The sequence below is a fragment of the Globicephala melas genome, chromosome 11, assembly GCF_963455315.2.
Source record: "Globicephala melas chromosome 11, mGloMel1.2, whole genome shotgun sequence".
NCBI lineage: Eukaryota > Metazoa > Chordata > Mammalia > Artiodactyla > Delphinidae > Globicephala > Globicephala melas.
In genome coordinates this window covers 77,954,697-77,966,402 of record NC_083324.2, presented here as the reverse complement: position 1 = coordinate 77,966,402, position 11,706 = coordinate 77,954,697, and the positions used below count along the sequence as shown (strand labels likewise).

At 40.9% G+C, this 11,706-nt stretch overlaps 1 protein-coding gene and 1 non-coding gene across 3 annotated transcripts; one reads left to right on the top strand and one right to left on the bottom strand.

The window, feature by feature from the left end:
- Positions 1–461: 461 nt before the first annotated feature.
- On the bottom strand, positions 462–3,273 carry IL17A (interleukin 17A). 2 transcript variants are annotated; one of them, XM_070046797.1, is made up of 3 exons: positions 3,247–3,273; positions 1,918–2,120; positions 462–699 (listed from the first exon to the last, which is right to left on the bottom strand). In XM_070046797.1, exons 1-3 carry the CDS (start codon positions 3,271–3,273, stop codon positions 462–464), a joined length of 468 nt encoding a protein of 155 aa, XP_069902898.1. The 2 variants fall into 2 exon arrangements, with proteins under 2 accessions (XP_069902898.1, XP_030726959.1); XM_030871099.2 differs by having other exon boundaries at positions 1,918–2,114.
- A 4,602-nt stretch (positions 3,274–7,875) lies between these two features.
- On the top strand, positions 7,876–7,987 carry LOC115860878 (U6 spliceosomal RNA). Its single transcript, XR_004042569.1, has one exon. It is a non-coding gene; the product is annotated as a U6 spliceosomal RNA (small nuclear RNA).
- Positions 7,988–11,706: the final 3,719 nt, after the last annotated feature.

The window sequence follows — 11,706 nt, the reverse complement described above, 5'->3', positions numbered from 1 at the left end:
TATCTAGGATTTCCCTAGGCAGTACAGATACTCATATATTTCACCTTTCTTTAAAGACTAAGAAACATAAATAGATCCATAAATAGCTCATATAAATATAGGTTTTACCTTTTAAATAATAAAATTCCCAAGTCTGGAATCTTGTCTTAAAAAAATACAAAATAAGGCATGTAATTCATTAAAATGGAATCTCATGCCCCAAAGTTATCTTGGGGCCTATTAAATACATAAATAACTTAAAGCCCTTAGAAAAGCAAACAAGAAGCAAATTGGTACTCAGTCTAAAACTTCCTTCTTGGGGAAAGGGAAAAATGGTTCAGATTCCATCTATAAACCAGTGTTCCCTCTGAAGTTTCCACTGGATGAACTAAGAACCCTGGTGATTTGGGTCAGAAATGGGGCTGGGTCTAATCCCCAGAAAGCCTAACTGATTTGGGGAGTGGGGGTCAGACCGGAAGCTCTTAAGCCATGTGGTGGACAATGGGGGTGACACAGGTGCAGCCCACGGCCACCAGCATCTTCTCCAGCCGGAAGGAATGGGGGCAGTGCTGAGGCTCCCTTCGCAGGACCAGGATCTCTTGCTGGATGGGGACGGAGTTCATGTGATGGTCCACCTTCCCTTCAGCATTGACACAGCCCAAGTGGCTGCACTTGGCCTCCCAGATCACAGAGGGGTACCTCTCAGAGTCCTCATTGCGGCTGCAAGGGAGACAAAAGCCAGGAAGAAAGTGAATTCCTGGTAGAGCAGGAAGGAAATCAAACAGGAATAAACAGAGGGAGACAAATTCACAGGGGAGCAAATGATAGGCATTGTGAATTCTCTAAATGCTGTTAGTCTGAAAAAGAAGTAGTTTGGGGAAAACTTGTGTTTCGAAGCCCATGAAGTGTTATAGAAAAAAAGACAATGATTAGTTTTCCCCAATTTCCGGCATACACAAAAGAAGATAGACTGAAACCACAGAAAGGATTTAAATTTGACACAAAGGTTAATTTATTTAGGGTACATTTGATAGATGAAAAAAGACTAAAGGACTAGTATAGAAACAAGATAACTGTTAATCTGACTTAATGAAGTCTGTCTTTGAAGCAGAGAATGCACTCAAATTTTATCTGACAGCACACTGATGGAACAGAGCCCACGGCTGATGTGAAGGGCTGCAAACAAGATCTTAAGCCCCTTTATAACCTTCTCTCTCCCCTCCAGCTGCTTCGACTTCTGAATTCATTTATTTGAACTATTCTTAGTAAGTAGAAGTAAGAAGACGAGAAACCCTACAGTCAGGTGAATCTGTAGGCTCCATACAACTGAGGATTACTTGCTTTACTAAAATCAAATTATCAAAATACATTTTGTACTTAATCCATCTAAATACTAGATGTACTAAGGACACAGCAAATATTGGTCTGTTGGGGATGTTGTCTAACTCAAAAAAGGGTGGAAATACCCAGCATGATACTTCTTCCACTGGTATTCAAGCTATATTTTCCCAGTGTTAATACAACCAAAAAAGCACAAAAATCCCAGTTAATTAATAGTTATTTTCAACACATCTTCTCTGGGAGCTCTGGTAAAGAGAATTCAAGCACTAATCTCCTACAATAAATGTCTATTTCTTTTTAAAATAAATAAACAACAGACTTGGGGTGTCGTAAATATGAGAATGATGACCGCCGTTCATTTGGATGGATTTCTGGGGCAATGAGAACTAGTAGAATAGGTGTTATGGGGGCTGGGGAGAGCTGTGCTCTATCAAAGAAATCTGTAGAATGAAAGCTTGAGAATCATGGGTTTACACAATGGCCCTTCCAGTTTTGACGGATGATTCTGAGTAATACCGTTCTCAAGGTGATTTAGCTGGCAGTCTGATACATACAGGGTAGAAGAATACAGAGAGTTTATCTGGGACTTTTACGTACTGGAGAGTCCAAGGTGAGGTGGAGCGTTTGTAGTAATCGGAGGGTCTTCTGGAATTCACGTTCCGGTTAAGGATGTTTAGGTTGAGCCTCACATACTGGGGGAAGTTCTTGTCCTCAACATGTGGGCAGCCTGGACTTTGTGGGATTATGATTCCTGCCTTCACAAGAGCCACCAGACTCAGCAGCAGCAGCAGTGACTGGAACTGGGTGGGAAAGGAAAGAGAGGTGGGAAACGGGGTTAGTGCTACATGGGTTTTGTCAACAAAGTGTGGTGATGATGGAATTGCTGATAGTGGAGAACATGCTATGGACAAGGACAATCTATACGAAATTTTCAGGTCTGTTAAATGAAAAGCTGGTTAGATGAACAAAATAATATTAGGATGGCATTTCTACCAGTCTTGAACATTTTTCTTTTCTAACTTAGAAAAACCACATTATTCATCGGCTGGCAGTAATTTTAGTGAAGATGGCAAGTCATCAACCTGTCAGTACATGCATCACTCTCAGGTCATTGGGATGGTAATGACCTTGATTTTCTAGGAAGAAATGTCCTCCTGCACCATCGATCCCGCCCCGTGCATTCTGTGAAACCCTATGTGAAATCAAATGTACACCTTAGAAATAAAGGGCTGTAGAAAATCCATGTGGTATCAGTTAAAAATTCTGTTGGTACCACTGGCAAACATCCAACCCAAAATGGACCCCCCCTTATGTTTTTCTTAGGTATATTTCCCAGGTTTTCTAAATTTACATATACTGATTGGGTAATCAAATTGGGTTTCAAAAAAGACGTTTTAACTTAAATATTTTAAAAACATAAAGACCATTTACTCTAAACCACACATATACCATCTATACATCTACGTCTAGTTAGAATACATAGGGTTAGCGTACCAAGACTATAGTATAATAACAGGACAATGGAAAGAAAAGTCACTGCCACAACTTATTAAATCCTCAAGGATAGTGACCCATCTCATTTTGGACTGAAGAAAAATGGAAGAATTATATTGAATCCCTTGTACTCAGAGAAACAGATTTTCAATAAGCGTTCTTTCTTAGAGCACAGCATCGTGTGACACTTCTTGTGTGGTTTAGCCCCCAGTATAGCTATCTTTCAGTTTTAATCTCACCTTTCAAACTGATGTGTACCAGTTCTTGAAAATGCTATACAATGACAAGTATCTATCAAGGGTTTCATTTCCCATCCTACGTAGACAGTATTCTTGGATTTCCATAGCTAGAATCCAGGATTTCATGCCTGCAGTCCAGAAATACTATCTGGCCCAAATTGACGAGAGCATTGCACGTTAGTGCGGGACTCACCACGGATGAAGTTCTCACACGAGCCATGGTAGTTTCTCCCAGTTCACTGTAAGTGGATGAGCTTGTGCTTGCTGCGAGATGGACAAAGTGTAGCGCTACCTTCTCTCTTTTTATAGGGCTTTTCTCCTTCTGTGGTCACTTACGTTGGCGTGTAGGAGTGAGTTCAGGGGTGACACCATTTTGGTTAAAAGTTCCATCCCCAAATGAGGTCAGAGAAAAACCTCCCCTTCGTGACGGGCAATAATCTGCTTCTGGAGGAAAATGGGAAGGACAGAAATTTATGCTTCTAAAGACTATGTCTTCTCTTCATTCTTCAAGGAACTATGACTTGTCAGAAGCTGAGTGGAAACACAGAAATCATTTATTTATGAGCGTGCGTGAAACTGCCGTAAGAGATATCTTCTATTTTAATGGCTCGTGGGGAAATAAAAGTTTGACCTCACATTCAAGTCTTCTTTGGTCATATGCCTTGATTTCCCATTTGATAACTCCTTTCCTCACCAGATTCCCTAGCCAGATGTGGTGGAGACCGTTCCAGAAACTACCCATGGTCTCACCATATAAACAAACAAAAAATGGATACATAATTTCATGATGACAGGACATATTATTTCATCGATTTAATGCCTGCTTTGTTGAATGTCTACTCTGCTTGAGGAACAAATAACTAGGTTCAAGAGACATGAGATTTACTATCAAAGGCACGTCTAACACTGCATGTTACCAAGCAACTTGTTAACTCATGCAATTCCTCAGGAGGAAGAAGGAGTGGGGAAATGTAACCGGACAAAGAGAGGAATGAAAATGGAGGTAGAGACTGCAGGAAGGTGGGGGTAGAGAAAAGGAGGGCAGGCAAGAACAGACAATGATAACAAGAAAGGAGGAGAGGAAAGGGGGATAAGAAGGGAAGAGAGATAGGACTTCCCTGGTGGTCCAGTGGTTAAGACTTTGCCTTCAAGGCAGGAGATGTGGGTTTGATCCTTGGTCGGGGAGATAAGATCCCACACGCCTCTGGGCCAAAAAAAACAAAACATAAAACAGAAGCAATATTGTAACAAATTCAATAAAAACTTTAAAAATGGTCCACATCAAAAAAAAAATCGTTGAAAAAAAAAAAGAAGGAAAGACAGAAGGAGCTGGTTCCTCCTTTTTCTCTCCACTTTCTAAGTGAGGTGAGCTTCGATTTCAGGTCCTTGAGGACGGCTCCTCCTCGGAAACATTGAGGCCTATCCCAAGGTTGATAAAATGAGGGCTCAGCGGGCTTCCCTGGTGGCGCAGTGGTTGGGAGTCCGCCTGCCGATGCAGGGGACACGGGTTCATGCCCCGGTCTGGGAAGATCCCACATGCCGCGGAGCAACTAAGCCTGTGAGCCATGGCTACTGGGCTTGTGCGTCCGAAGCCTGTGCTCTGCAGCGGGAGAGGCCACGGCAGTGAGAGGTCCGTGTACCGCAGAAAAAAAAAAAAAAAAAGAGGGGTCAGTGGATGCAGACATGGCTGGTGACGTGTCACCCTGTCTCTGCCCGTTCTCCACAGTGAGGTGTTTTCTTGGGTAGACAGACCCTGACTGATCAGTGAGGAAGGCCATGAGCAGCTGAAATCTCAGTGGCGATGGTAGATGGATGACCTTGGTAGGCGAAGCAGATACAGATGGAAGAGGAAGTGGGATGCAGTTTCTCCTGATTTCCTTGGTTCTGGTGTTGACCTCACCATGTACCTTGGAGACATGGAGTCATCGTGAGCTCCCCTGTCCCTCCTCCACATGTGATCACGTAGCCATCTTAGCAGCATCTGTGTCTCTCACATCTATTTCCTATTCCCAGACCTACTGCCATTCCTCTAACTCATTGCTCACCCACTTGGACTGTTTTGTTTTTGTTTTTTAGTTGAAGTATAGTTGACTTACAATGTTGTTTTAATTTCTGTTGTACAGCAAAGCAATTGTTATACATATATACACATTCTTTTTTATATTCTTTTCCATTATGGTTTATCATAGGATACTGAATATAGATATAGTTCCCTGTGCTATACAGTAGGACCTTGTTGTTTATCCATTCTCTATATAATGGTTTGCATCTGCTAATCCCAAACTCCCAATTCATCCTTCCCCAACCCGCTCCCCCTTGGCAACTACAAGTCTGTTCTCTATGTCTGTGAGTCTGTTTCTTTTCTGTAGATGGGTTCCTTTGTGTACTAGGACTGTTTTAATAACCACATTTGCTCTTCCCAATTGTTGCCTTCCACCCGCCTTCAACATTCCTGCAATAATGATCCTCAAAGCATGGCTCTGATTGTGCCTTTTCTTGTATCGTTCACTTGCATTCAGAACAAAATGCAGACCCCTTAGCATTTAAATTATTATTTGACTTAGTATCTGAAATCTGCAACCTTTACAGCTTTACCTGCCACCACGCTCCATGACCTGGGCTCATGGGGTCCTGATTATTCTCCTTCCACAGACGGTCCCCAACTTACAATGGCTTGACTTACAATTTTTCAAATTTGCGACGGTGCAAACGTGATATACATTCAGTTGAAGCTGTACTTCAGATTTTGAATTTTGATCTTTTCTCAGGCTGGTGCTATGTGGTATGATCTTCTCTCATGAGGCTGCAGTGGCTGTGAGCCATGCAATCATGAGGGTGAACAACCGATATATTTACCAACATCTGTACCCAGACACCAATTCTATTTTTCACTTTCAGTACATTATTCAGTAAATGACATGAGATATTCAATGCTTTATTATAAAATAAGCTTTGTGTTAGACGATTTTGCCCAACTGTAGGCTAAGATAAATGTTCTGGGCACATTTGAGGTAGGCTAGGCTAAGCCGTGATGCTTGGTAGGTTAAGGTGTATTAAATGCATTTACATCATGATGTTTTGAATTTATTGGGTTTGTCGGAATGTAATCCCATCTTAAGTCAAGGAAGATCTGTAATGCCTGCATGCCTTTTGTTAGGTACTGTCTCCGAAATGCCCTTTCCCATCCTCAGTTTATATCAAAACGTGCCTTGTCCTTCCAGCTCCGGTTCAAATGTGTCTTCTAAGTCTGGAGGTCCCTCCTGATCATTTAGCTGAAATGAGCAGCTCCCATAACACATAGCTTATACCTGCCTCTCTAGTAACTTTTGCTTCATTTTGTACTGTGTTTTATTTGGCTGGAAAAAGTATGTCTAAGACATATGTTTATTTCCAATTTTAGATTTTACTGTTACCCTTCAAGGCCAGCGTGTTATTCATCTTCGTAACTCCCTTGGTGCTTCCTGTGCGGCTTTATACAGCATCGGTCTTCACAGAGTGCTTCTGTGTTGCTGGTTTTTCTCTGGGACACAGCTGTCCATGCATGTTTCTATCATATTGCATGTCATTTGTTTATGTATCTGATTTTCCTGCTAGACTGTGAAGCTACCTGGAGACAGTTATTATTAGTCTTTGTATCATCTAACACAGTGTCTAGGAAATAGGAAGTGCTCAATATTTTGACTGAATTAAAGTACAAATAATGTTATTTGGGTGGGTTGGAATCTTGAATATTCCTTTTGGGACCCAATTGCATGCCAGTGACCGTACTGAGCTAACACCTTGACTCTCCAGCTGATCGTTTTGAAGGTAGTGTGACAAGGTTGTGGCCTGTTCTGGACCATCCTTAAGTAGAAGATTTCTTGCTTGTTGCTGTCTGGTAAGGATGAGGTCAAGGTGAATGTGTTTGCTGGCCAAAGGGGCAAAGCTGATTCTAGTTGTCCTGCCTATGCCCGCCTCCTGTGCCAGTGAAATACACCCTGTGTGCTGTCCTTTGAAATACCAACCCTAGCTTTGAAATAAGGATGGGAAACAAGGTGGGTTTTCACAAAAGTGTAAAACTGGCCATTTTGAGGTGGTGGTTGGAGCTCAGTGTGCCCAGTCTTGAGTAGGACTGGTTTCTCAGATACACTCTTGAGCTGGAGGAACAGTCAGAAGCACAAAGATGGTGTGCAGAGCAAGGAGGGTATTTGTCTGCAGAGGCAGCTGGTTCAGGTTTGGACCGCAGTCTGTTCAGATAGAAGGAATGCTGGACTGGAAATTAGATGCCCAGAACACTAGAGGAGAGGACGCTTTTATTTTCACTGCGGTTCTGCCATTAACTACCCATGCCCTTAGGTATTTCACATCCTTGAGGCTCAATTTCCCTCTCGATAAAATGAGTTTTTGCACCAGGTAATCTTTGATTATCTGAGTTTTTGGAGAAAGAAAATAGTGGAAGAACAAATAGGGACAGTAAATTAGGGGTGATGATTTTGCTTAGCGATTTTCCCCAGTTTATCAGTCTTGCTTCTTGGAGGACTTGGGAAACAGATATCCACAAAGTAACGGGGAACTGCATCCTGGGAGTTGGGAGCTGGGAGCTCGGTGAGGTGAGCAGAGGAGGAGCAGTGGAGGCTGGGAAGTCTTCCTGGGAGCCAAGCATTCATCCGCTCCTAGTAAAGTGTCTGTGGGCTTCTTGATTTAGGGAAATGATCTTCAAGGCTCCTTGACCTCATTAGGTCATCAAACAGCATCCCCTTGTACTTACAGTAGAGAACAATGTGGGAGATAGAAGAACATATATCCCTTAAATTAAGACTGTCATTAAAAAATTAAATAAATAGTGCTTGCTTCATATACTAAATACATATACTAAAATTGGAATGATACAGAGAAGATTAGCATGGCCCCTGCGCAAGGATGACACGCAAATTCGTGAAGCGTTCCATATTTTTTTTAATTAAAAAAAAATAAATAAGTAAATAAGTTAAGTAAAAAAACTTCTTGCTTAGGTGGTGGGGTTACCATCGAGACACTATTGTCTTTTCTACTCTACAGCCTTAAAAAACAAACAATGGTCTCAGTAGAGGAGGAGGCCCTGTGCCACCGTTAATGACTTATGTACAGTAAGTCCCCTACATACGAACCTTCAAGGTGCAAACTTTCAGAGATGTGAACGTGCGTTCCATCAACGTCAGGCGTGAGTGAAATTGCAGCTTGCCCTCTATCTCCTATTGCTGACAATCCTTCAGCTCTACCATCTCCCACCTCCTTTCCCTCCTCTAGTCAGTAACTCTTTCTTCTTGCCTGTTCACTCGATGCCGGCGCCTGTATGCCAGCAGTTGTGCTGTACTACTGTACTTTTCAAGGTGCTGTACAGTAAGATTAAAAATGTTTTCTTTATTTTTTGTGTTTGTTTTTTAATGTATTATTTGTGTGAAAAGTATTATAAACCTATTACAGTATAGTACTATATAGCTGATTGTGTTAGCTGGGTACGTAGGCTAACTTTGTTGGACTTAAGAACAAACTGGACTTAAAATGCGCTCTCGGAATGGAACTCGTTCATATGCAGGGGACTTATTGTATATTATAGTTTAAAGACAATGGCTACTCAAAGAAATGGGTATCATTTTATCTCATGCTGTGCACATCACAAGGAAAACTCCTTTTCTCTTGATTTTGATTTAATATAGAGAAGGTAATGAGTAGCTGCAGAGAATCCTTTTGGGTTTTTAATCTGGGGGCTGATATTTTGAAAATGGGCCAACGGACAAGAAGCAATGTCAGATAATAGGAAGACATGGTTTTGAGAGAGGAGAACGTTTGCAACAGAGAGTCATCTGGAGGGCCTTGGGGCATTGATAAAATCAGGATTTAGCTGATATCCAGATTTAGATCTAGTTGTTTAAGATCTAGATCATCTATAATATCTCCAACTTCAAAGTATTAATAGTGTTATATACCAGAGGCTCAGCTCTGAGGTTAAAGCTGTTGTTTTTCAAGAATCAGGACTTACTGTCTATGACATTGCCATGGTTTATTAAATAAGAAATATCATCTTAGTACCAGCCTGACAGTGTCAGTGTTCCTCTCCAGGGCAACACTGTTAGGTGTTCACTACGGCTATGTTTCTGAGGGCCGCCCTGAACAATGGATCGTTGGGTGGGAATCCTCCAGGGGTAGGTACAGGCTTCCTCTGGAATCCCTGGTGGAGGAATTTCTCCTCCTTATATGACATGATGAATTGAAGGAATGATTAATAATGAGGACTTCTGAATAAGTCATTGTTAACGGGCTGGTGAGGGCTAAGAGGTGAGAGGTAGAATCCTTTTTCAACATTTCAATTCTGTTTTTTCACCACTGGGCATTCTAACACTTGGTGGGTTGTTCTTCCCTGATGAAGACCCTCTGTGAACAGCTCCTGCGAGTGACTAATTATCTTTCTTCTGCTATTCATTTTTGATGCTGCAGGAGCCTAGTCCTAGCCCAGACCAGACTATTTTTATCTGATGGAATCAGATCACAAAACTGTTTGTACGTCTTTAAAAAACAAACTTAATCTATGGAGTCAAAAGAATGTTGATGGGCCATGACATTATCCACGTGAGGGATTTGATAGACAGGCATTCTGTTCCTGGTGACTCCCCAATAGTGCACCACACCTTCATCTTTTCGGTAAATGAGGCTTGCCTCTTACACATCTTTCCCAGCCTCAAAGCATTGAGGTGATACCTGGAAGCTGTGATGAGACCAAGCCATACAAGGAGGAAGACACATCACATCACGTCATCTTAAAACAACTGCAATCCATCAGTGTTTCCCCTGTCTCTACAGGAACATCCACAACCCAGCTCATCAGATGAGCATGTCAATTTCTCCTTTGAGTAATAACTACTACTAACCTCATGGAAACCAAGCCTCTTCCTTAGGTAGGTTTCTCACTAGCCTTTTACTGAAACACTGATTTAAAGTGGGTCAGAAAACTTTCCATTTTTTTTCAAACCAATACATTTAGAGTTCTATCCCTATATATTAGCAGGCACATGCAAATTTTTTTTACGGGTGGCCTTCCCTTTGGCAATGCTGACTTCATCTAATACCCTGAGAATTAAGGTCAGCAAATGACTGAAGTTTCAAGTCTGAAAGGATGTCACTGAAAAGTAAGGTCTAAAATTAAACAAGCAAACCAAACCACACACTGAGGTTGGGCTATCAAGTTATCAGCTTTATTTTCTTTTCAGCAATTTTGAAGTTAATATGATTTAGAGACAACTGCAGAATGTATTTAAAGGACAAGATACAACATGTGGACTCAGAACAAATTGCTAATTGGTTTTTCTTTTTAGACAATATAGAAGATGCTCTGGTGAAGTGTCTTCTCCACAGATTGGAAATATAGTAAAATCAATAATAGTGATGCTATGTTCCTTTATTCCAAAATCCTTCGAAGGATTTGAGATGATTTGTAACAAAAATTCAGGTAATAAAGTAGATAAAAAATATGAATCAGGCCCAGCAAATATAGAGTCAAAAGTCAAGATCAGGGAAAAGAAGACCCAAAGTCACAGTCCATAGGGATCAATAGAATTACTCTAGTTGAGGTTTACATTTGTCTCTGAGCTTCCTGTCAGCCAAAGAGAAAAGGTAGATATGCTCAGTTACATAGTTTTCATTATCAGCAAGGAAGAGGCTAGCTAATTCCTTAGAAGAGATGGAGTTAGAAGAATGGATAAAGAAAATGTGATACATTTATACAATGGAATATTACTCAGCCATAAAAAGGAACAAAACTGGGTCATTTGTAGGATGGACCTAGAGGTTGTCATACAGGGTGAAGTAAGTCAGAAAGAGAAAAACAAATATTGTACAATATTGCTTATATGAAAAGTGATAATGGTACAGATGAACTTACTTGTAAAGCAGAAATAGAGTCACAGATGTAGAGAACAAACTTATGCTTACCAAGGGGGGAAGGGGAGGTGGGATGAACTGGGAGATTGGGATTGACATATATACACTACTATGTATAAAATGGGTAGCTAATGAGAACCTACTGTATAGCACAGGGAACTCTACTCAGTGATCCATGGTGACCTAAATGGGAAGGAAACCTAAAAGAGAGTGGATATATGTATACATAAAACTGATTCACTTTGGTGCACAGCAGAAGCTAACACAACATTGTGAAGCAACTATACTCCAATAAAAATTAATAAAAAATATTAAAAAATATAATGTACCAAAAAAAAAAAAGAAGAGATGGAGTATTTCCTATCATTACATTTTGAAATAAAATTTCCATCTGGGGCTCATAAGAGGCTCCTGTTTAGTATATTGGTTAAAGACATGTTGTGGCATCAGACATTCCCATAATCAGATCTCAGCCCCACTTTATTAGCTGTGTGACCTTAGGAAAATTATGTCATGCACGTCTCAGTGTCCATACCTACAAGATGGAGGTAACAATAGGAATATGACTCATAGATTATTGAAAGGAGTAAATTAAATAATATATGTGGCAATGCATATTGATGAAATATTAACTTTTGTAGGAATGTCAGGGCAAGAGAATCTGACAGAGTTTGTCAAACTTTTTTGAGAAAGAGAACCATTGGGTCTGAGGATCAGACACTGGATGTGAAAGTCAGACACTGGATGTGAGGGTCAGACA